At 47.2% G+C, this 23,252-nt stretch overlaps 1 protein-coding gene across 1 annotated transcript; it reads right to left on the bottom strand.

Moving 5' to 3' along the window:
- Positions 1-10,036: 10,036 nt before the first annotated feature.
- Cd7 (CD7 molecule) lies at positions 10,037-12,934 on the bottom strand. Its single transcript, XM_032913571.1, has 4 exons — positions 12,771-12,934; positions 11,307-11,621; positions 10,977-11,113; positions 10,037-10,437 (listed from the first exon to the last, which is right to left on the bottom strand). The coding sequence occupies exons 1-4, from the start codon at positions 12,838-12,840 to the stop codon at positions 10,330-10,332; spliced, it is 630 nt and encodes a 209-aa protein (XP_032769462.1). The 5' UTR covers positions 12,841-12,934; the 3' UTR covers positions 10,037-10,329.
- Positions 12,935-23,252: the final 10,318 nt, after the last annotated feature.

The raw sequence follows: 23,252 nt of genomic DNA, 5'->3' as shown, positions 1-23,252 counted from the left end.
GGGAGGCAGTGTGGTTACAGATGAGACACCAACTACATCATGGAAAATGAAAGCCTGTGCGTGCGTGTATGTGTGTGTGTGTGTGTGTGTGTGTGTGTGTGTGTGTGTGCAGGTGTGTATGCCACAATGCATGTGTGGAGGTCAGAGGGAAATTTGTCAAGTCTGTTCTCTCCTTACACTATGTGGGGTCTGGGGATTGAATTTAGGGTTTGGGCTTGCTGGTAAATGCTTTCCTCCACTGAACCAGCTCACCAGCCCTACATCTTCAGTTGAATTTAGTTGATTAATTAACTAACTAATTGTACTGGGAGTTGAACCAAGGGCATTGCTCATTCTAGGCAAGCTCTACCACTGAACTATATAACCTCAGCCCCCAGTCTCACCAAGCTATCCTTACACTTACTCTGTAGACCAAGTTACTCTTGAACTTCTGATCCTCCTGCCTCAGCCTTCTGACTATCTAGAACGACAGGTCTGTGCCACCAGGTATATGGCTTCTTCTTTTTAATACCCTGATACTCTGACTTTCCGGGGTTTCTGCACAGATAGATCTCTGGAGCAGCAGCTGTTTCAAGACCACAGACTGCTGGGAAGGCTGTGAGGAGAGCAAGGGATGGACTCACACAGAGAGGGGCTTCGTGAGCACCAGAAGGAAGACGTGAGCACCAGAAGGAAGAGTTTAGGGTGAATCTGGGAAACGGCTTCCTTCCAAGGCATACTCTAGGGTCCTGTGTCATGAGCTGGGTAGGAACCTGCAGCCCAGGTGAGAGAATGGCTAGTGGGGGCTTGGGTCCTTCCTGGGTGGAGCAGATCTAGATTTCGGCACACAAACCTCAGGTTGGGTCCAGACAGAGGCCAGGCTGAACTTCAAAGATAGTGTACAGGCCTCAGGTCCTCCTCAGATGTTAAGACTGGAGCTGTCACCTCTCTCTTATCATGGCCACTCTCCTGCTTTGTGGTTTCTTGTTTTTTCCCTTGTAAGAAAACCAAGATAGTCTCTTGACTGGTCTGACTTCAAGTGCACTTTCCTTTGTGTCTGCTTACAGCAAAGAGCTCTGGCACTTTCTGTAAGTTCATGAGTTGCATGAAGGATGCTGAGCTCGTAAACCTCATCCTGCCTCTCACTGGTCAGGGCCTGACACAAGTTATGATTAAAATACAGCTTCACACGATCAGGTGGTAGTGTGGGTATGACTATTGGATCCTTTGTTGACTAGCTCTGTGAATTGGAGCTGCAGTGGGGCTTAAAAACTCCCCCAAGCCAGGCATGGTAGCAAACAGTTGTAATGCTAGCACCTGAGAGGCTGAAGCAGGAGAATGAGGATGAGGTCATCCTTGGCTACATACATACTGATTTGACTCTCTGTCCTCCTTACGCCGCTCTGTAAAATCTGTGCTTAAAACCATGGATTTAAGGGGTTGGGGATTTAGCTCAGTGGTAGAGCGCTTGCCTAGCAAGCACAAAGCCCTGGATTTGGTCCTCAGCTCTGAAAAAAAGAAAAGAAAAGAAAAGAAAAGAAAAGGAAAGAAAAGAAAAGAAAAGAAAAGAAAAGAAAGGAAACAAAACCTACGGATTTAGGGCTGGAGAGATGATGGCTCAGCCGTTAAGAGCACTGACTGCTCTTCCAGAGGAACTGAGTTCAATTTCCCAGCAACCACATGATGGCTCACAACCATCTGTAATGGGATCTGATGCCCTCTTCTGGTGTGTCTGAAGACAGCTACAGTGCACTCACATACATATTTTATGTATAAAATAAATAATTAAAAAAAAAACTATGGATTCATCTGTCTCTGTCTATGGTCATGGTGTCCTCAGCTGCACAAATTTTACATTTCCAGATCACATGTTTGCATGGTGCTTATATCATTGAATGTTTTATTTTATTTTTTAAAGCATATTTATTTATTATATATAAGTACACTGTAGCTGTTGTGAGCCACCATGTGGTTGCTGGGATTTCAACTCAAGACCCCTAGGAAAAGCAGTCAGTGCTCCTAACCACTGAGCCATCCATCTCTCCAGCCCGTTTTATTTTACTTTATTTTTTAACCACATATAAACTAATGTGTTTCCATATGACATTTCCACACTCGGCTAAGTTTAGGTTGATTCTCCCATGTTTCCTACCATCCCCTGCCCCGCCCTCAGTGTATCCTTCCACCCCCAATATTCACCCTTCCACTCTCTGGTTTTTAGTGTCTTATTAACCCAACCCTCTCCTTTCAAGTGTTTGACCTCCCTCTATAGGATCCTTTCTGGTCTCATAGGTTCTATCCACACAAATACACAAATATAACAGTTAGAAAGCAGAGTTTGCATATGAATGAGGGCAAGCAGGTGGCCTTCTTTCTAAACCTGGGTTTCATCACTTAGAATAGTACTTTCCAGCCATTTTCCTGCAAATTTAATAACTTTGTTTTTTTTTTTTAAATGGGGGACTAGAATTCCACTATGTCCTGTCCCGCCTTTTTGTCATCTGTTCATTTGTTGGTGGACACGTAGGTTGGTTCCATTTCCCTTCTATTTGGAAAAGCATAACCATAAACATGGACGGGCCAGTGTCTTTGTAGTAGAATACCTTTTGGTATCTGCCCAGTGTGATGCTGCAGGTCACGCTGTGCCTCTAGTTTTAGGATTAAAAAGAATATTTAGATTTATTTTACGTGCATGAGAGTTTTGCCTGCATGGACGCCTGTGTACCACGTGAGTGCCTGCTGTCTGCAGAGGTCAGAGGAGGGTGTCTGATCTGGAACCGAAGTTAAAGATGGCTGTGAGCATCTATGTGGATGCTGAGAACCAAACTTAGGTCCTTTGCGATAGCAACAAGTGCTCTAAAAATAAATCGTGGGTCCGAGTTCCGCCCAGCCACTGGGGTGCTGGGCACAGTCTGCTGGGGAAGTGAAACGGGGTGCGGGGGGGGGGGACTTAACTGGGCTTATCCCGCGCTGCTGCTGTTGGGTGCTGGACTTTAGAGAAGCATGGAGACACTGCTCCAGGGGTGGGAAAGTGCAGACCAAGATGCAGGGGGACCAAAGCTGGGGTTCTCTGACTCCTGGATACCTAGTCACCCCTAGGGCGCCACACGGAGAAGTTAGGAATGAAGTGTCAAACTCCTGAACATCTAGGCATCGCCGAGCTGAGCAGAGTCGGGGGTCACAGGCAGGCTGAGAATGGAGTCTAAGTGGTTTCGATGGAAGAGACAGTCCATGCTTATCCATACCATTTATTGACTATTCATCATGGAAAAGGGATGCATACTAACTTCTCAGGGTAAACCAGAGATTAAATACCTTCCGTGGGAAGGAATGTTGGAGAAGGGAAGCTTATTGGCTAAACCCTCAGGGCCTCTAGGTGCCTCATTAGCATGGAGATCTTTGTTTCAGATTATGTGACCAACGTGGGCACTTGTTGCACACCAGGAATCTGGCAGGGAGCAGGGAGGTGCCCACGGTCTCGGGTGTGTACCTGGGTGCCGGGGTCTCAGACCTGCTCTATCTTACCAAGTTTCCTGGCATGGTCCATTGTCCCACACTACACCACTTAACCATCTCTCCAGCCCCAAAGGTTCTTTTTTGAGAAGCCCTCACAGGGGCTCCGCTAGTTCATACTCCCAACAGTGAGTATCTTTCTCCATATGCTTAGTAATATTTGCTGTCTCCTCCTCCTCCTCCTCCTCCTCCTCCTCCTCCTCCTCCTCCTCCTCCTCCTCCCTCCTCCTCCTCCTCCTCCCCTCCTCCTCCTCCTCCCCTCCTCCTCCTCCTCCTCCTTGCCTTCCTAGGCAAGCGCCTACCACTGAGCTAAATCCCCAACCCCTAGTATGAGAGATTAAACCCTGGGTTTGATGCATGCTAGGTGAGTGTTCTAGCACTGAGATGACTTTTATTTTCTCGATGACGGCATTTTAGATTGGGGCGGGATAGGATCTCAAAGTAGTTTTAGTACACATTCCCCTGATGGCTGAGGATGCTAAACACTTAAGCATCTGTTGGTCATTTCTATTTCCTTTTGAGGATTTCCGATTCAGCTGATGATTAATCTGTTTAATGATTGGCAGTGTGGGGTTTGTTTTTGTTTTTGTTTATTTTGTTGTTGTTGTTGTTTTGTTTTTGGTGTTTAATTCTGCACTTCCTATTATAGCTTAGATATTAGCCCCTTGTCTGAAATACAGCTGGCAATAGTTCTCCCACTTTATAGGCTGTTTATTCCATTGATATTTTCCTTTGCTGTGCAGAAGCTTTCGGATTTCATGTAATTCCATCGAGGCTGTTTTCTGTGCTACTGGGGTTCTGTTCAGAAATTCTGACCTAAGCCAGGCATGATGGTACACATCATTATCCCAGCACTTGGAGGGCTGAAGCAAGTGGATCTCTGCTGAGCTGGAAGCCAGACTAGTCTACGTAGCAAGTTCTAGGCCAACCAGGGCTACAAAGTGAGACCTTGCCTTAAAAACAAAAACAAAAACAAAACCCTTGTTCAAATCAATCTTGAAGCATTTCCCTTGGATTCTTTTTTTCTTTTTGAGATTTAAATGTTTAAGATTTTAAGTTAGGTCTTCGATCCACTTTGAGTTGATAAAAAAAAAAAAAAAAGCAGGGTGAGAAATATAGTTCTGGTTTCATTCTTCTGCAGGTGAACACACTGTTTTGCCAACACCATTTATTGAATAGCATGCATGCTCTTTCCAGGGTATGATCTTGACACTTTTGTCAAAGATTAGCTGCCTGTAGTCGAGTGGATCTATTTTTGGATTTTTTTATTCTGCTCTACGTGCCTATTTTTATGTCAGTACCATGCTTTTGTCAGTATAGTTTTGTGGTATAATTTGAGGTCAGGTAGTGGAATTCTTTGCCTGTGTTCTTTATGTAGATTGTCTTTTGTGTTTCCACACACATTTTAGTATTTTTTCTTGTGTAGCTCTGTAAAGAATATCTGTGGAATTTTGATGGACAGTGGACTGAAATTAAAAAGAAAACACTTATGCATATACAAGTGCGCCTGTTTGAGTGTGTGCCTGGTCTGTGCAGATACAGAGGCCAGAGAGAGCATTATTTAGATCCAGTGGACCTGGATTGTAAGCCACTTGGTGGGGGTTCTGAGAATCAAACTTAGGTCCTCTGGACAAGCTAGAAATGCTCCTATCTGCCAAGTCATCTCTAGCCTAAGAGGGAGTGAATCAAATGGATAGGTTACTTTTGAAAGTGTAACCATCTTCACAGTATCAAATCTGCTAATCTCACACCCGTTGTATCTTTGTATCTTGCTCTATTGTATTCTATTCTGTCCTGTAAACAATGTATTGCGGAATCTTTAAAAGATATATATATATATATATATATATATATATATATATATATATATATATATGGTTTTAAAAAATACAGGTATATTTTGATTTCATGGTAGTTGCCTGTAAGCCTCACACCTAATTTTTCAGTGTGTCTTCTTAGCCTTTGTCTGTCTTATCTTTCTGATGTGAGAAATGTCTGGGCATGTTCTCACCCCCCCTTGCTCTCTCTACCTTTCCTCCCACCTTGTTGTGCTGCTACAATGTAGAATTTCGGTTCTATAGTGTTAGATAGGTAGATTCTGCTTCTGCTTTCTTTAGTCTTTCATTCTTCTAAAGCAAAAGCAAATGCTAGCTGGTCTCTTATTTCTGTTTTATTGTATTTTGACACAGGGTATTGTGTATCCCATCTGGCCTTGAAATGTATTTCTCCAGGAATAACCTTGAACTCTTGATCTACCTGCTCCTGCTTCCGGAGCGCAGAGACTATAGGTGTGTACCACCATGAGTTTTTGGGGTTCTGAAGCTCAAACTCAGGGCTTCATCACAGCAAGAAAACATCTGCAAAATAATTCATGTTCTTAGCTTTGACTTTTTTTTTCCCTTTTGTTGTTGTGTTTTGCTTTTTTGAGACAGGGTTTCTCAGTGTAACCAGCCCTGGCTGTCCTGGACTTATTTTGTAGACTAGGGTGACCCCTAACTCACAGAGATCCACCTGCCTCTGCTTCCCGAGTGCAGGAATTAAAGGTGTGTGCCACCACACCCCCTGACTTTATTCACTTTTATTTTATGCATATGAATGTTTGTCTGAATTTTGTCTGTGTACCATAGGTGTGCAAAACTTGAGAGTCTAGAAGACATTGGAGCCCTCAGGACTGGAGTGACAGATGATTGTGAGCCTCCATGCACATCTAGGAATTAAACCCTGGTCCCTGAAAGAGCAGCCAATGCTCTTGGCCTGTACAGACCTAAGCTCTGATGTCTTATTTTCTGTACTTGAGCCTAGGCTGACTTGAATCCTGCTTCCATCCATGACTACAAGGTTTACTTTGGATGGTGTGTTTTAAGAGCTTAAATGCCTTACTATTTTGTTCTTAACTTGTGTACTTTAGTTGAGTCTTGTCGGCATGCATGGGGAGCCTGGCACCATGTGGGTCTGGAATCTCCTCACTGCTCTGTGGTTCTCTCAGGCTCTCCCTTCCCTCTCACCTGTTACCCCAAGCTGCCTTTGGGGTGAAGTCTTATCCCACAGGAGCCCTCTGCTTGCTGTGAACCTTTCTTTTCCCATAGTCTCCACTGGCTGCCACCCTTTGGCCGGGTCCTTGCAACAGAGTATAATATTAACAAAACATCAATTGATACCTTCAGGTTTGGAGTAAAGGAGGAAGAGGCATGGGGTTGTGGTTCTATGACTCCCCTCTGTGCTGGGAAACCTTAGGCTGAGGCTGAGCTCAAGAAATTCTCAAAGTTCCAGCTCTCTCTCTCTCTCTCTCTCTCTCTCTCTCTCTCTCTCTCTCTCTGTGTGTGTGTGTGTGTGTGTGTGTGTGTGTGGTTTCTGTGGGGGGCTTCCCCTAAGGTTTTTTTTCCCCATGTGGTCTACCTCTCCTGTCTGTCCAAGCCTGAGTGTCTAAGAGAGTATTTGTTATGTGGGGGTATTGCCTGCCACATCTTGGTTAATCTTCATGGCATCCAACTACCACTTTGTCCCAGATGCCTCCACAAAGGCCCAAGGGCCAAAAATAAGGCTTATTTATTTCTTGAGTAGTCAAAATCTGGCACTAGGAGTCAGCAAGTCCCTGGTGGCACTGCTGTCTACTCAGCTCTGTCCTTGGCTGAGTCCCAAACCATAGATGGCTCCACTTCCTGCAGGGAGGTGGGAGGCACGGAAATGAGCGCAGCAGGGGGCCAGGTCTCAGCCCAAGCACATGCTTTTGTTAGTGGAGGAATAAGCCAGAATATTACCTAACATGCACAGCACATAGTGGTACTCAGTAAGAGGCTGGGTACTTCTGAGCCTGGGTGTGGAAGGGGACATAGTAGAAGTTCTCATTCCTGTGTACCACATATCAGAGCCTGAATGAGAACAGAGAGGACCGTGGGAACTCAGCCTGGAACATGGAAGGGTCATGGGAAGGACTTTGAAGAACATAGGCTTGAGTACGGAGTGGCCAGAGAGATGTTAGGAGGAAGGATGAGGACCCTGGGGATTCAGCTCTGAGGACACATGGTGTGTTGGGGCCGGGTGGGGTCTAGTAAGCAATGTTTCAGATGACGAGGACTCTGAGATGACAAGGGCTTGTGGCACGTCTGCTTATCTTTCAGGAAATTGCTTCTGAAATGAGAAGGGAAACCAAGTAGAGTTACTTCTCTGTGGTGGGAGCTGAGGGTCTGGGACAGCTCGGTTGGTGCCCCCTAAGTCTGGTAACCAAACCAGCACTTGAAGTAGACCCCATCTTCCTAATTCACAGGTGGGAAATGAGGGCCCAAGGACCAATAATAAAGCTTCTTTGTGGAGTTGGACAGGCCCTGGTAGTACCTGCTGTATACCTGGATCTGCCATTGTCTGAATCTTAAGACATAGATGTCTCTATTTCCTTTAGGGAGGTGGAGAGGACAGACATTAGCCTCCTGGGCTTTGTCCCATCGCTGTCTTTTGCTATGTGGAGACTCTGCTGGAAGGAAACTTCTGTTACTGCACAGGTAGAACTGCCAACATGGCCGCTTCACAGTATGGGAGGAGACTTTGTATCTATTACATCTCAAGGATACTTGTCAGCAGCAGCCATGCACACCAACGGGCCGGGCCGGGCTTGAGAGCTTCAGAACATCAGCCATGCTCAGACTATTTCCAGGGACTCACACTCCTGTGTTCTTTCACCTTTCCTAGTCACAGTTTGGATCCAGCTGTGGTGCTAAGTATAAAGGACTCAGCTAGAGCTACCCCGGCTAATCGTTGCAGGGTAGGGGACGAACTTCTCGGTACGGATATGATAGTCTCTCTCAGATCTGCAGAGGGTTGCTGGCCTCCAGATGCTGAGGAGTGGGGCTGCTAACACAGAGAGAGCACTAAGTGACAGCAGACACTGCAGAGTCACTGTAAAGGAAAAGGGACAGTTGTGTACTGCTGGCTCCTTTCTGGTAGATTCTTTACCTCAGATGCCAACTTCCTATTCATGAACTCGTCATCTTATAAATTAAACATATTGGATCCTGACCAGTCTATTAAACAGATTTCCCAGTCATTGCTAGTTCCTCATCGTCCATTTTTATTTGAGATTTTTTCTTTTTTAAGCACGCAGCTGACAATATTAACTTTGTCTTAGACTTGCCATTGTGGTCAGGCACAAACTTAGTCTCAGGGCTCACTGTTAGCCTCTGGATCAGTAGTCTGAGATACCAGGGGTGGAGAAGACAGGGAAGCTGGGTCAGCCTGGTCAGGCCTGGATGGAGGACAGAGGGCCAGAGTTTAGGTTTAGAGGGGGGCCTCATGTCTTAGAGGCATCACTGAAATCTGAGAATACACATTTCCTAAGGGAAGCTGGTAGTGTTGTCTAGGAGGCCACATAGACCCAGGAGTGGCCAGATTGATAGGACTTAGGGTTGCAAGTAAGAGGGGATAAAGGACAAAGGGACAAGGCTTGCTGGGGCTTATTAACAGAGGCCTTAGCTACCTCACAGGAGTTTTAATCCTATCGATTCCAGGAGGCTCCCATGAGCCCTAGATAGGGATCTATCTGCATGGTAGGCTGAGTCCTCACAACTCCAGTGACTTATGTGACTGCTTCAGGCTTTCTTGTCACAGTCACCTTAGTGACCACACAATAGTGTCATGGTGCACATGGTCTCTGTGAGGGCCATGGTGGAAGCTTGGGGGGGCAGAGGTCAACCTGGGTAAGGGAGGCTGAACTGGGGGACTGGTTGGCAGCACGGGATGCTCTGTGGAGAGTTGAATAGAGCTGTGGTCTGGGTCGAAGGGTGCCCCTCTCCATTGGATTCTATGATACCCCATTTCCCAGGTGCACAGGGCAGGGCTATTTGTTAAGTTCCCCACTGCACCACTGCTGTTGGTCACTTGTCCTCTGTGCCCACCTCATTCTGTTGGCAACAGGGATGGAACAGAACGGCAGGAGACAAGCAGTGGCAGCTGAGAGTCTGGAGCAGACGCGAGGCTAGCACACACATGTTGACATTGTTCTTTTCCTGGTCCTTCAGCTACCCTCAGAGTCCATGGTGAAGTAGATGGGGACAGGGCAGCTCACCATGTATCCACTGGGTACCCATAACTTTCAGTCTCCCTATCCACAAGTGGGAAAGTGAGGGTTCCTATCCCCAGGTGCAACACTGGGACCTGGGCTGGCCCCAGGTGCTGGGATAGTGCTGTGGTCACTTCACGTTCCCTCCTGGGGACTGAGACAAGGGCGAGTCCAGGAGAACTGCCACTTTATGCCGTTCTCACTGAGGGCTGCACTGAAGAAACCCAGTAAGGCTGATCCGGCAGGAACGTGACCATCTAGAATGGGTGAAGGTGTTGTCTCTGGCTCTTCACCTGTGCAGATGAGCCGCTCTGTGTGGGGTGTCTGGAGTGCTGAGGCAGGAGAGCTCCCCCACCCCCACATTGCCTTCCTCTGCTCTCACAGACACTGGACACAGAACCCTGGAGGTCTGACAATCTGAATCCCTGCCCTCTTCAGGTAGGAGCTGGCTAGAAGAAGCCATGGTCTGAGGAGGAAAACAAGACGACCAAAAAGTGCTTTATTTATGTATTTGTTTATTTAATTTTTCCTGGCCAGGCTGTGCCAAGGCAGGCATCACTTTTCCCCTTCCAGCTTTGTCCTTGATGTCAGGGGTACCTGGCTAGGGTAGGTGACAGATTGCAGAGCCCTGTAGGGAAGCTTACAGAGGAGGAATCTCACCCAGCCAGAAACAGTAAGGGGGTATTTGAGTGCCACAGGAAGGGTGCTGGGGGAGTTAGGCTGGGTGGGTCAGCAGGACTGCTGTGAACTTTGCTGAAACAAGGCACGGGGGCTGCGGGCAGAGGGACTCATTGGTACTGGTTGGGGGTACATGGTATCTTGCGGTTGCTGCAGGTCATATCTTCATACACGACGCACAGAGAGTCCTTATTCCCTGAGGCACACAGTTTCTTGATCTGAAAAGACAGCCTGTTGTCACCCAGACAGTGGCCAGCCTGGTGACCCAGGCAAAGTACCCCTGTCTCCAAGTAACCCCTTTAATTCAGCAACGTGCAGTTTTCCCAGACCTGGGGGACAGATCGATTTTCATTTGCACCTGACAGAATCAACCGTAGGCAGGGCCCAGGGCAAGCAGTTGTGTGGTCAGAAGAGCTGACCATTGTCAGGACCTTTCTCACACAGTACATGGTGACTCAAAGACAAAGAGGCTTTGCCTATCTTACATTCATAAAGATTCACTTACACTAGTGCATCTCAAATAGTGTGCACGCACACACGTGCGCGCGCACACGCGCATTATCTCATTTTGGGACCTGGTCAGAAGCCCCACATTCTCCCTCTAGGCTTCACTCTCCCATTCTGTGTCTCTGAGAGATGCCTCACCCTCATGGCTCCCTGAATCTTCAGCTTCTTATCATGTACATCCTGACCGATCTCTGCCTTAAGCCCGTGAGAAGGGTCATTTTGCTGATACCAGCCCTAGGCTCACACTGACCTGTGTCTTCCTCAGCATGCTGCACAGCACCCCAAGGATCAGCCCGGTGAGGAAGAAGCTTACAGCAATGGCAGCTGGGAGGGAAACTGATATCTGCAGAGGTTCCTGGGATCTGTACGTTTCATGGGATAGTTTTTCTGGGAAAATGAACAAAAAGCCATTGGTGGAAGACATGAACAGGTGTGGAGGGGATCCCACCGAAGCCTTAGGTTCAAGCCCACTATGGGTACTATTAGGAGGCTTTCAGGAAGAAATAGGCTCTGAGCAGACAGCTTCGGCAAGTGCCAAGAAGGTCCCTAGCAACAAGTAGTCAGATGGGCAGATCTTTACCTTTCACCACAACCGTGGTGAACAAGCCACGGACACTGACTTTTCTGACGGCCTCGCAGGTGTAGGCTCCAGTGTCTGCCTCCTGGAGAAGGCTCATGATGATGGTCAGATTCTCCTGGGACCCAGTGAAATTAATTCGGCCTGAGAAGGCACTGTCTACTGTGGGCTCCGATTCGTCTTCAAAGTAAATCACATTGGAAGCCTGTGGCCAGATCCGCTTCATTATGAGCCCTTCCAAATCCCCTCTTGTAGAGCAGGTGATGTTGATGGACTCTCCCTCGGAGGCGATCACGACTCGGGGAGACTGATGTACCTCTATGAAGGACCGGCCTCTGTTAGCACTGAGCCGGCACACAGCATGTGGTGACTCAAACACGTTAACACATGTCTCAAAGACTCCATATATCCTACATTCATATATGTCCTTATGTACTCTCAAGCATCTCTCACAGCATATGCACCATTTGCACGCACGCGCGCGCGCGCGCACACACACACACACACACACACACACACACACACACACACACACACACACACACTCGAGTTCTCACTTTGCTGTGCACAGGGAGGGGCCGGTCAGAAACTGCACACTCTACATCTCCAGGCTTCACTGTCCCATTTTGTATCCCTGTGAGATACCTCCTCAATCGATCACACCTCTCTGCAAGAATGCTGTAGGGACTTGGGGCCAGGCCTGTGGTCAATTCTGGGCTAACATGGCACTTTAGATGCTGTGGGGATGTTGGAGCAGCTCTAGGTGCTGATGTCCGGCCACTTTGACTATGCTCAAGTCCAGAACAGCTCTTGGTCCTCAGGGAGGGCTCTCTGCAACTTTGTTGCACCCAACACAAGGATTTCTTCCTTTTTGACTACTCCCCACCTTGACTGTATCCTTTCTTTCTTTATTAAGTGAGTCACTCCCCGGCAGCCATTGTCCTATCTCCTCTTTGCCTTCTCTTTCCAATGCTGGTTACTTAATATCCTCCTCTCTCATCATTTTAAGCATCCAGAGCCCATGGTCCTGTGCAAGGGGTGTTGGCTTGTGCATGGGATACCCACTCTTTCAGATTCCAGCCCCGTTTGTCCTATCTGGCACCCATGCCAACCATTTTCCTGTGTACACCAGACAGAGTGCAAACCTCAGCATCTCACAGACTGAACACTATGCTGGTTTTGCACAAGCACTGTGCCTGGGAGCCTGAGCCTCCCATAATCTTATTGTAGATCTTTTGCACCTCACCACAAGACTTCCCACAGGCAGCTGCTCTGAAAGGGAACTGAAGAACAACGTTCTCACAAGCACCAAGGGTAAATGTTAATCCATAAACTAAAGCTTTCAAGCCTCTGCTTTTCCACGGAGCTGGGACTACTTCAGGACTAAGACTCAGGGAAGTCAAGTCAGCGCCAACCGAGGCAGGTGTGTCAGATGTCCCCTGGGAGCCCTGCCTTGGGGATGCTTACCTTGGGCATCCAGGGGGCCAGGCAGGATTCTAGCCAGTGTAAGTAGCAAAGCCAACAGTGCCTGAGTCATGATGCCCAAATCCAGCTGATCAGAGCCAAATCAGCCACTCCGGTTGCAACACATTACTGAGCACTGTGAAAGACCACACCAACAACCCCCAGGGAAGGAAACAGGGGCATGGTAGTTCAATAAGATTGGTGGTGACGCACAGAGGGAGGGGCTTCCTGAAGGTGAAGGTGGAGCTTGGCGGCAGCGGGCACAGCAAGTCAAGTGGAGGAAGGCACTCTAATTATACCAATATAATTAGCTGACCCCAGCTGTCCTCCTTGACTGGCTGGCTGACCGGTCCACCTCTTTATCATCCCTAACCAGGAGTCTCCACAGGAGACATCGAGAGAGAGAAGAAATAAGGACTAGTCCTGTGACCTGGAAGGAAAATTGGGGGGAATTTAGAGGATTAAAGGCCAGGAGAAAATTGAAGTCTTCCTCTGTGTTTTTGGTGTCATTTTCTTCTCTCTCTCTCTCTCTCTCTCTCTCTCTCTCTCTCTCTCTCTCTCTCTCTCTCAAGATTTATTTAATGTACATGAGTACACAGAAGAGGGCATCAGATCCCATTACAGATGGTTGTGAGCCACCATGTGGTTGCTGGGAATTGAACTCAGGACCTCTGGAAGAGGAGTCAGTGCTCTTAACCACTGAGCCATCTCTCCAACCCCTTGGCGTTTTCAGGTCTGTGGTCTCACCTGTTATTTGGACTCACTGGGGTTATAGCACCAGCCTGACACAGCATATCAGGTAGCCTTGGCTAGGATTGCCTTGGAGACTTGGGTGATCCTTCCTTCGGAGCAGGAATGAGTCAGACCTGCTAGGCTAAAGGGCAGCTAAGAGCCCCTTCAAGTGCAAATTGCCTTCTGGGACAAAACTGAGGGCCCTGCGTCTGTCTCTCAGGTCAGGTGAGAGCTAGGATTCTTGCCAACCATGGAGTTTTACTGCTGGTACCAAAGCCAGTGTTGTCACACTGAAGGGTGAGTTTCTGTGTGTGTCCATTGTCACATAGGGACCTAGAGCCAATTCCTCTGGGGGTCCTACTCTAAGTGGCCGGAAGATGTTTCTCATGTAAGTGGATTTGGAATGCTATGGTGTAGATAGGGGTGCTGTGTGGGGTACTGGAGGGCACATGGAAGAGGGACTCAGGTAAAGGAAGGTCAAAGTTGGAAGATTTTAGGAATAGAGGGCTGGGGAGGGACAGGTCACCTGTGTGCAACCCAGGGGCAGCAGGTATGAAACTGCAACCTGAGAATATAGGAGAGAAACGTGAGGGGAGCTAGGTCAGGTGGGCAGTAGGGAAATTGTCACTCAGCCCCAGGGGAGAAGCTCATGGGAAGACAGAAATTACAGTAATAACATTCAAAGGCCTTAACCTAGTCTCCCTCCTAGGATTCCCGTGGCCATACAAGGGGCACATGGACCGGACTGCTACCACCTCCACAGGGCTGACCCTGATGTGGTCTTCATGCATGGACACTTTTAACTGTTTGAGGCAGCATGCCTGCAGTTTCAAATATTGTAGACACACACAGTCCTGTGGCCTGTGTCCAAATGTGACCCAGGGCGCCAGGGGAAGGTGATGACACAAACCCCAGTGGACTTTATTTTGATTAAGGAGACACAGACTCCTGTGCACCTTGGTGTTGGGCCATAGCCTCAGATGCACTGTAGTTATGGCTCTGAGGCCACTGTCACCAGGTAGGGCCTTCACCACTGGGCCATCTCACCAGGCAGTGTCTTCAGTTCAGGGCTTCATTTTCAGATCTCAGCTCAACAGTGGTTTTTGCTGTTTTTCGAGACTTGGTTTCTCTGTGTAGCCCAGGCTGTCCCGGAACTCTCTTTATAGACCAGGCTGGCTGAGATCCACCTGCCTTTGCCTCCTGAGAGCTGAGACTAAAAGCATTCGCCACCAGCCTGGCTCAGCGAGTATTCTGTGGGTTTGTTTCTAACGATCATATTTCCCAGATGATTGTTTTTTTATATCCATTGGTTTACTGTTCTCGTTTAACTATCAGAATCACAGACGCTTATCTGAAGATCCGGTTATGGTGGATGTAGGTGGCAAAATCACCCAAGCTCAGATTACAATAAGAGAAAAAGAAGTGGGCCCAAGAGAAACAGAGGGTGGAGATGGGGGTGGGGGTGGGGTGGAGATCTGTAAAGAGATATCCTTGGGGAATTCAAAGTCTCCAGAATCTCTTTGTTCCTTAGGGTTCCCTGTAAGGCAGGCCACCTCTGCCCCCTTGTGGTGAGAACCAGACAACATATCTTGGATCTCTAAACTCAAGTGCCCTGGGCACCTAACAGCTGGGTCCCCAGAATTTATTACTGTGAGTAATAAAATCTCCTGAAGCAAAGCTGGTGTGGTATAACCCTTGCAGACGCTGCAGACTATTAGGGAGTTTAGGCTCTGAGGTGAGGGATTCAGTTGAAGGGATGGTACACAATTGTGTTCTCTCTCTCTCCCTCTCCTCCCTCCCTCCTTCTCTACTCCTCCCCTTTCTCCCTTTCTCTCTCCACAGTCTCACTGTATCACCCTGTCTGGAATGGAAATCACTATGTATATCAGGCTGCCTCAGACTTATGGAGATTCCCCTGCCTCTGCCCGCCAAGTGCTGGGATTTAAAGATGTGTACCACCAGCTATGAATGGCAGAGGCAGTGGACCCTGAAGGTCAAGTGAAGTGGGGAGCAAAACCTTGGGTTGTGTTGTACTTTCTGAGTTCTTTCATGGTTTTTCTTTTTAACAGCAGCTGACTTTCCAGAAGCGCTGGGTGAGTCCATCTCTTGTTTACTGTGGCTTCGCTCTAATGTGTGGCTTCGCTCTGTGGGCTCCTTTTTCTCTGAATTTTGCAGTGCATGTGAATGCATGGCCACACACAGGTTTCAATCATAGATGGGACGTGTCCAGTGTCCCTGAGCAAAGGCTTGCATAGCTATTTCCTCAGAACCGAAATGAAACTTTTCCTCCTTGAGCGGGGAGGGAGATTCATAAGTCTCTGGAAGCAAAGCAGAAAGCTCAGAAAGTTGTAAAAGTCAGGAGGCTCCTCTCCGAAGTTACAGAAGCAGTAAAAAATAGCAATGGAAAAGACTAGCCAGGCCGTGGTGGTGCACACCTTTGATCCCAGCACTTGGGAGGCAGAGGTAGTTGGATCTCTGAATTGAGGTCAGCCTGGTCTAAAATAGTGAATTCCACGACAGCTAGGGCTACACAGAGAAACGTTCTCTTTAAAAACTGACACATAGGAGCTGAAGGGGTTTGCAACCCCATAGGAAGAACAACAATATCAATCAACCAGACCCACCCCCACCCCACCAGAGCTTCCAGGGACTAAGCCACCAACCAATGAGTACACATGGAGGGACCCATGGCTCCAGCCACATAGGTAGCAGAGGATGGCATCGTCTAGCATCAATAGGAGGAAAAGCCTTTGGCCCTGTGAAGGCTTTTTCCCTAATGTAGGGGAATGCCAGGGCATTGAGGTGGGAGTGGGTGGGAGTGTGAGGGGGTATGAGGGAGGAAGGGGTGAAATGTAAATACATAAAATATCCAAGAAAAAAAAAAAACCCCAAACTGACACACACACACAGAGACAGACTGACAGAGAGATTCTGTTTTGGCGGTGGCTAGAAGTTGGACAGAGGCCCAGAGACTAATAAAACCAAAGGTGAGCTCAGGAGAAACAGTTGTAGAGTCCCTGTGATGAAGAGACACGCAAGCAGAGGCCAATCTGTCAGAGGATGGAGAATTCTCATGGCCGCTTTTTCCTGTGTGGTATAGGATGGATGGTCTGGGTTTTTGTTGTTGTTGTTGTTATTGTAGTGTTGGTGGCGGTTGCCTGCTCACTGTGATAGGTGGTGAAACATGCCACTAAGGCTGAGCCGTCTGAGAACAGAGCATTTTGTGTGTGGGGTGGGGGGAGGGGGAAATCCCATGGTAGCTGCTTCCTCATGCTCCCTGGGACGGTTAGTGCTAAACTTGAAAGAAACTAGAATCATTTAGGAGATGGGCATCTGGTCATGCCTGTGAAGGATTAAAATAATTATATTAATTGCAATGGGAGTAGCCATCTTAATTCTGGGCAGGACCATTCCCCGAGCAGGAGATCCCGGACTGGAAAAAAAATGAAATGAAATAAAAAGATAAAGGCAAATTGATCACACAGAATCATCATTTTCTGCTTTCTGTCTTTGAGTATGAGGAGATCACTGCTTCAAGCTTCTGCTGCCTCAGCTTCCCCACCGCGATGGATTCTTCGTTGAACTGCTGTGCAGGATTGTCCTGAGATAAACTGCCACAATCTTAACGAGTTCCCCTGGGCCCACTAGCAAACGATTGTAACAGCCGAGTTTGTTGACTGTCGGTGTTCCCTCACAGGAGGAGGGGTGGGAAGGATTAGGCTTCCTAGCCCATGTAAGTGTAGCACAGCTAAGTAGAATCCTAAGTTTGGTGGTGGTTCACAGTGGATGTGTGAATACAGCTCAGTGCAGAGGGGAGTCCTAGGATGCTAGACTTGTTGCTCGGAGAGGTGCGTATGTGCATTATATATGGGTTTCGGGCTGCCCAGTGCATACTTAGAAATGAGTTGTGTGCAAGCCCAAACCAAGCGGAGTCCCAGGTTGCTAAACTATTCCCTATACTGCCTGCCCCATCCCTAGGGTACATTTTTAAACCAGGGAGACTTTTGTTATCCTGTTATTTCTGTTCCCAGCCCCTTTAAGTCACTTTCCCTCTCCCTTCTCCTAAAGGGCCATGATTTCCCCAAATGACACAATTCAACTCAACCTGTGCAGAAGCCTTTTGTGACTTTCCGCACCCCTGTGCTCCCAGTTGTGCTGACTTGCTTACCTGTTACTCCATTCAAACGGACTGTCGGTGTTAGAGTTTCTATGGCTGTGATGAAACATTGCTGGGGAGGAAAGGGTTTATTTGGCTTCCACTTCCACATCGATCCTGTCCATCACAGAAGGAAGGCAGGACAGGAACTCAAGCAGGGTAGGAACTTGGAGGGGTGCTGCTTACTGACTTGCATCTTCTTCCTCTTTTTTTTTTTTTTTTTTTTTTTTTGGAGCTGGGGACCGAACCTTGTGCTTGCTAGGCAAGCGCTCTACCACTGAGCTAAATCCCCAACCCCACTGACTTGCTTCTTGAGGCTTGCTCAGCCTGTTTTATTATAGAACCCAAGACCACCAGCCCGGGATGACTCCACCCATCATGGGCTGGGCCCACTCTTACCAATCACTAATTAAAAAAATGCCCTACAGGCCTGTCTGTGGCCTGATCTTATGGAAGCATTTTCCCAATTGAGGTTCCCTCCTCTGTCAGAATAGGGACCCAAGTAACAATCTCCCTCCCCATCCATTCCCAAGGGACCTCCTATCTCACTTCCAAAGTTTTCATAGCAAAAATGTAAGTGCAAATTTAATTTTCTCACTTTATATTTTGCTTGCAAGTCTTGTCAGTTGTTTACCTTTTAATCCGTGCTCCACCTGTGTTTAGGATACCAAGCATAGAGAAAAGTCCATTCCTGTGGGTACTCTTACCATACAAAGAGATCATTCTATTACACAGGACAAAAGGAATCTGTCTCTCTTTCTCTCTGTCTCTCTTCTTTCTCTCAAACACCCCTAACGCCAAGGCAGCATATAAACATACAAGTCTCATAGGTATGTGCTTTCCACATGTCTGACAGACTCTAAATAAATAAATAAAAATTCAACACTCAATCAAGCTAGTCCTTGCCCGTCTCCTTTCTTTTCTTTTCTTTTTTTCAAATCTTTTTTTCTTTTATTGGATTTTTTTCTATTTACATTTTAAGTGTTATCCCCTTTCCTGGTTTCCCCTCCAGAAACCTCCTATCCCACCCTCAACCCCCATCTCCTTTCTATTGTTATAAAGATTATGACCAAAAAAAAAATCCCAGGGAGGAAAGAGTTTTTTTTTTTTGGTTTGCAGGTCCTGATCACAGCCCATCACTGAGGGAAGCCAAGGCGGAAAATCAAAATAGGAACTGAAACCAAGCCCACAGAGGAATGTGGCTTTCTGGCTTGCTCCTTAGCTCCCTCAGTTTGCTTTTTCATCTAGCCTAGGACCTCTGTCCAGCGTGGCACTGCCCACAGTGGGATGTGTTGTGTTTTATAAAAAAAAAAAAAAAGAAAGGAAAGGAAGCCAGGGTATGTTTGATGAAGGCTTGGTATGGTGTGTGGGAAGGGGGTGCCTCTGCGGGCCAGTGCTGAGGTATCCCCCTGAGGTACTAGGCCCATATAGAATAGAGTTTATTTAAGGCATGGGACAGGGAGTTGAGGGAGTAGAGACAAGGGAAGGGGGGGCAGGTCATGAATATGTGGAGAGGGAGGAGGGGAATGAGGAGAGAGGGGATAGAAGGCAAAGAGGGTAAGAGCAAGAAGAGCAAGAGAAAAGAGTGAAGAGGGGGCCAGTAGCCTCTTTTACAGTGAAACAGGCACACCTGGCTGTTGCCAGGTAACTGTGGGGCGGACAGAGCCTAGGAGAAAAGCCAACAGGATGGGCCCTCTCACATCAACCATTAATCAAGAACTCGCCCCCTCAAAGACTTGCAGACTGAAAGAGGCAGTTTTGTTGTTTTTGTTGTTGTTGTTTTTCCATTTGAGTTTCCCTCTTCCCATTCGACTCTAGCTTGTGTCAAGTTGATAAAACAATTCACCAGCACACAACTTGTCCTGGCTTGTCAACTTGGCAAGATTGTATCCGCTCTCAAAAGGCCCTTCAAATTCCCACTCTCTCTAATGAATAACAGTGAGTCCAATTGTGTTGGTTTGAATGAGAATGGGCTCCCACGCTCTGCAGCTGGTTCAAAAGAAGAGTCGTTGATTTGACCTTCCTCAAATTTGAGTACTTGAATACTTAATTGGTAGACTGGGAAATATTAGGAGGTGTGGTCTTGTCCTGGGAAGTGTCACTAGAGGCAGGCTTTGAGGTTTCAAGAGTGGAGCCATTCACAATGTGTTATTTGCTTCCTGCTTATAAGACAGGAGCTCTCACATGCTGCTCCAGACACCTGCTGCCTTCCTTGCCTTTACTATGCCATCAAGGTCTCTAACCAACCCTCTGAAACCAGAAACGGAATAAAACTCTTTTTTTATGTTTCCTTGGTTGTGGTATTTTGTTACAGTATTACAAAACTAAGTAACTAAGTAACTTACAGTAACTAAGGTTAGGTCTCAAAGAAACCCAGGACAAAATGGCTGAGTTGCCTATTAACCAATCAAAGGGGAAACCAGCCAGTCTCTCTGCAAGTACCTTTTACTCCTGGCTTCTCAGTATTTCTCTCTCTCCCTCTCCCTCTCCCGACTCCCCTCACCACCACCATCCCCCCCCCACAACCCTCCAGCCCTTGTACTTCCCTTCCACAAACTTCTCTTTTTCAATAAAACCTAGTCATTTTGGCTACACACTTTCTGGGTCTCTTGGTCTTATTTTGGCTTCATTCCTGGACATTTCCATATGTTTGCCTTCTCTCTCCTCTTCCCTCTCTTTCTTCTCTTCCTTCTTCCCCACACTCTCCAGTCATCTCCTCCCTTGGCCTTCCAGATGTTCTCTCCCTCATATTTACAATAACACCTTCTCCTTAGGTCATGTACTGAAGGGAGCGAGATAACAGAATAAATTCCATTTTGTTTTTAAGACTCCATTCTAAGTTAACTTGCCCTTAGAGACCCTTGAGGTCTGAGAAAAATCATGAAATGTCCCTGGTAGTTGCAAAACAGACACAGCAGCTGCAACCGGCTGATAACGGCAGAGTGGGTTAAGAAAACATAAGTAGTTCCCAGGTTGAGATGCTCCTTTCTGATATAGCCAGGTTTAACCAGGTGCTGTAAACAATTAGCTTAAAGACCAACATTCCTTTACCCCCTCATATAACTCCAAGACTTGAAAACCCCTACAAACCCTGTTACCCCTAGATTTTGGGGCCACTCTCTTATTCTGTTACATTAGAAAGGTTTGTGGCCCAAGCTTGAGCTTAAATAAAGACTCATGTGCTTACATTAGAGTTATGCTTCCTGGTGGTCTCTTTGGGGTTTTGGCCATCTGGGCACAACAGTTCAACCTATACTGGGAAGATCAAACAGCCTCAGCACCACAATGCCAAATTCCTTCATTTTTATCCTCTCCTTAGAGCAGTCTTGATTTCTAGGTATTTCTTTCATGCCCTGGCTCTTTTAAGAATTAACTTATTTATTTTTTTATGTGTACACTGTCATTGTCTTCAGACACACTAGAAGAGGGCATCAGGGGGATGGGGATTTAGCTCATGGTAGAGCGCTTGCCTAGCAAGCGCAAGGCCCTGGGTTCGGTCCCAGTTCCGAAAAAAAAAAAAAAAAGAGGGCATCAGATCTCATTACAGATGGTTGCGAGCCACCATGTGGTTGCTGGGAATTGAACTCAGAATCTCTGGAAGAGCAGTCAGTGCTCTTAACTGCTAAGCCATCTCTCCAGCCCTCATGCCTTGGCTTTTACTCTTGTTAAAATTACTAACCCTGGACCGGAGAGATGGCTCAGTGGTAAGAGCATTTCCTGCTCTTGCAGAGAACTTGGTTTTGGTTCCCAGCACCTGTTTGCTTTTTTTTTTCTTTTTTTTTTCTTTTAATACAGCCAGGACCACCAGCCAAGTGGTGGCAGCATCCACAGTGAACTGGGCTCTCCGGCATCAATTATCAATAAGGAAAATGTGCCTAAGACTCTTCCATGGTCTCCTCTTCTAAAATACTCTAAAAATTTGATACTCGTTGGTATCAAATTGACAGAAAACCAGCACATCCTTCTTGGGTGGCTCAGAATCACTACAGGAACGGGTACCAGAAACGTGTAATTAGATTGACTTCTCGTGTTTATCATAACTTGTCAGTGAATTTGGCTATGAGATTATATGAGATTAGCTACACTGTAGCAGCTCCTGAGACCTTCAGGACCAGGTGGATCCAAAACTGCCAGGCCTGGTTCTTGCCTGGTCTAAGAGGGGAGGAGCTGAGTCTGTGCCAATTCATCAGGGGCAGTTCCAGCTGCAGCTAGAAGGAAAAAAGAGCAGACATCTGATTTATGAGAGAGCAGTTCTGAGAGATGGTGCCCTGGAAAGGCCTTGGGTCTGGCTTTCTTGGTTACTAGTTCTCCATGGTCCAGTCACCTGCATAATTCTCCTTTTGGATTTTTTTTTTAACCCTCCTGTTTCACTTCCCTCTTGAAGATTACAGACCATAAAGCTCCAGCTAGTACTGTCTCAGGGATGTCAAGCAGTACCACTGTCCAGCCTCAACCTCTTTCGATAACCAGTCCTTCTCCCTCCGAAATGCAGCTCAAACCTGTTGCGGTAAATATTAAAAATAAAAATAACCACAGACCCGCCCTAGCTGGCATTGTCGAGCTACATGGCATTAGCGGGGTATACTCATTCATCCCCAGCGGCGGCCGGTTCTAGGGCACCATGCTATAATAACACCTCTAGCTATTCTCTGGTCCCAGCGGTGGCCGCCCTCCTGGCTCTCTGTCGACAAACTCTGCTCACATTCCCGGGATCTGACCCCTGATGGTTATAGTATCAACTCCCAGCAACCCATTAAAATCAAAACTCAATAAGCTTGTAACTTAACAATCAGATTTATCTCAGTAAATTTACACTCCACAAAACATCCACGCAATAAACTCAGAGCCAATTAATATGATATAAGTTGCCCTAGACAAGACAAACTGTCCTATAATAATCCATCCCTTATATGATATTCATAGCTACCTGTGGCTAATTAAAACCACACAGAGAATGATCCTCCTTGTCCTCCTCCGTCTTGCCTCTCTTGTTCCTCTTTCTCCTCTCTCTCTCTCCTCCCTTCAATACTCTGTGCCTGCCTTACTTTTTCACTGCCCAATCACAGGCCTTGCCTTAACTTGTGCCAGCCCTCCCTGCATAAAGACAGCAATCTACGCAAACCCTGTGTGCTTTATGGTTCTATGACCCTACGTCAGATAAGCAAAACCAAACGGTATTCCAAAGCCCCTCTCCACTCCATACCTGTCAAGAATAAGAGAGCCTGGGGTTGGGGATTTAGCTCAGTGGTAGAGCACTTGTTCAGCAAGCGCAAGGCCCTGGGTTCGGTCCCCAGCTCTGAAAGAAAAAAAAAAAAAAAAAAGAATAAGAGGGCCTCATCTCGGGGGTTAGGGATTTGGCTCAGTGGTAGAGCCCTTACCTAGGGCGCAAGGTCCTAGGAAGCGCAAGGCCCTGGGTTTGGTCCCCAGCCCCGGGAAAAAAAAAAAAAAAAAAAAAAAAAGAGAGCCTCATCTCTGTCACTGATTTGACCTGTGGGGTATAGGATCTGAGCACACTGGATGTGTCTAGAACACGGTGTTGTCAGTGAGATTCCAACGCTTGCACGACACAACAAAACCAGGAGGCCTCAAGACACCGG

Source organism: Rattus rattus, chromosome 9 (assembly GCF_011064425.1).
Source record: "Rattus rattus isolate New Zealand chromosome 9, Rrattus_CSIRO_v1, whole genome shotgun sequence".
NCBI classification, from domain to species: Eukaryota; Metazoa; Chordata; class Mammalia; order Rodentia; family Muridae; genus Rattus; species Rattus rattus.
This window is presented reverse-complemented; position numbering and strand designations above follow the sequence as displayed.

Bases quoted from the DNA above. Each gene is read 5' to 3' on its own strand.
- Cd7 (XM_032913571.1), bottom strand. From the start codon at position 12,840: ATGACTCAGGCACTGTTGGCTTTGCTACTTACACTGGCTAGAATCCTG. The intron at 11,114-11,306 runs GTAAAGATCTGC...TCATTTTCCCAG, and splicing joins CACCACGGTTGTGGTGAAAG to AAAAACTATCCCATGAAACG. The intron at 10,438-10,976 runs GTCAGTGTGAGC...CTGTCTTTTCAG, and splicing joins GCATGCTGAGGAAGACACAG to ATCAAGAAACTGTGTGCCTC.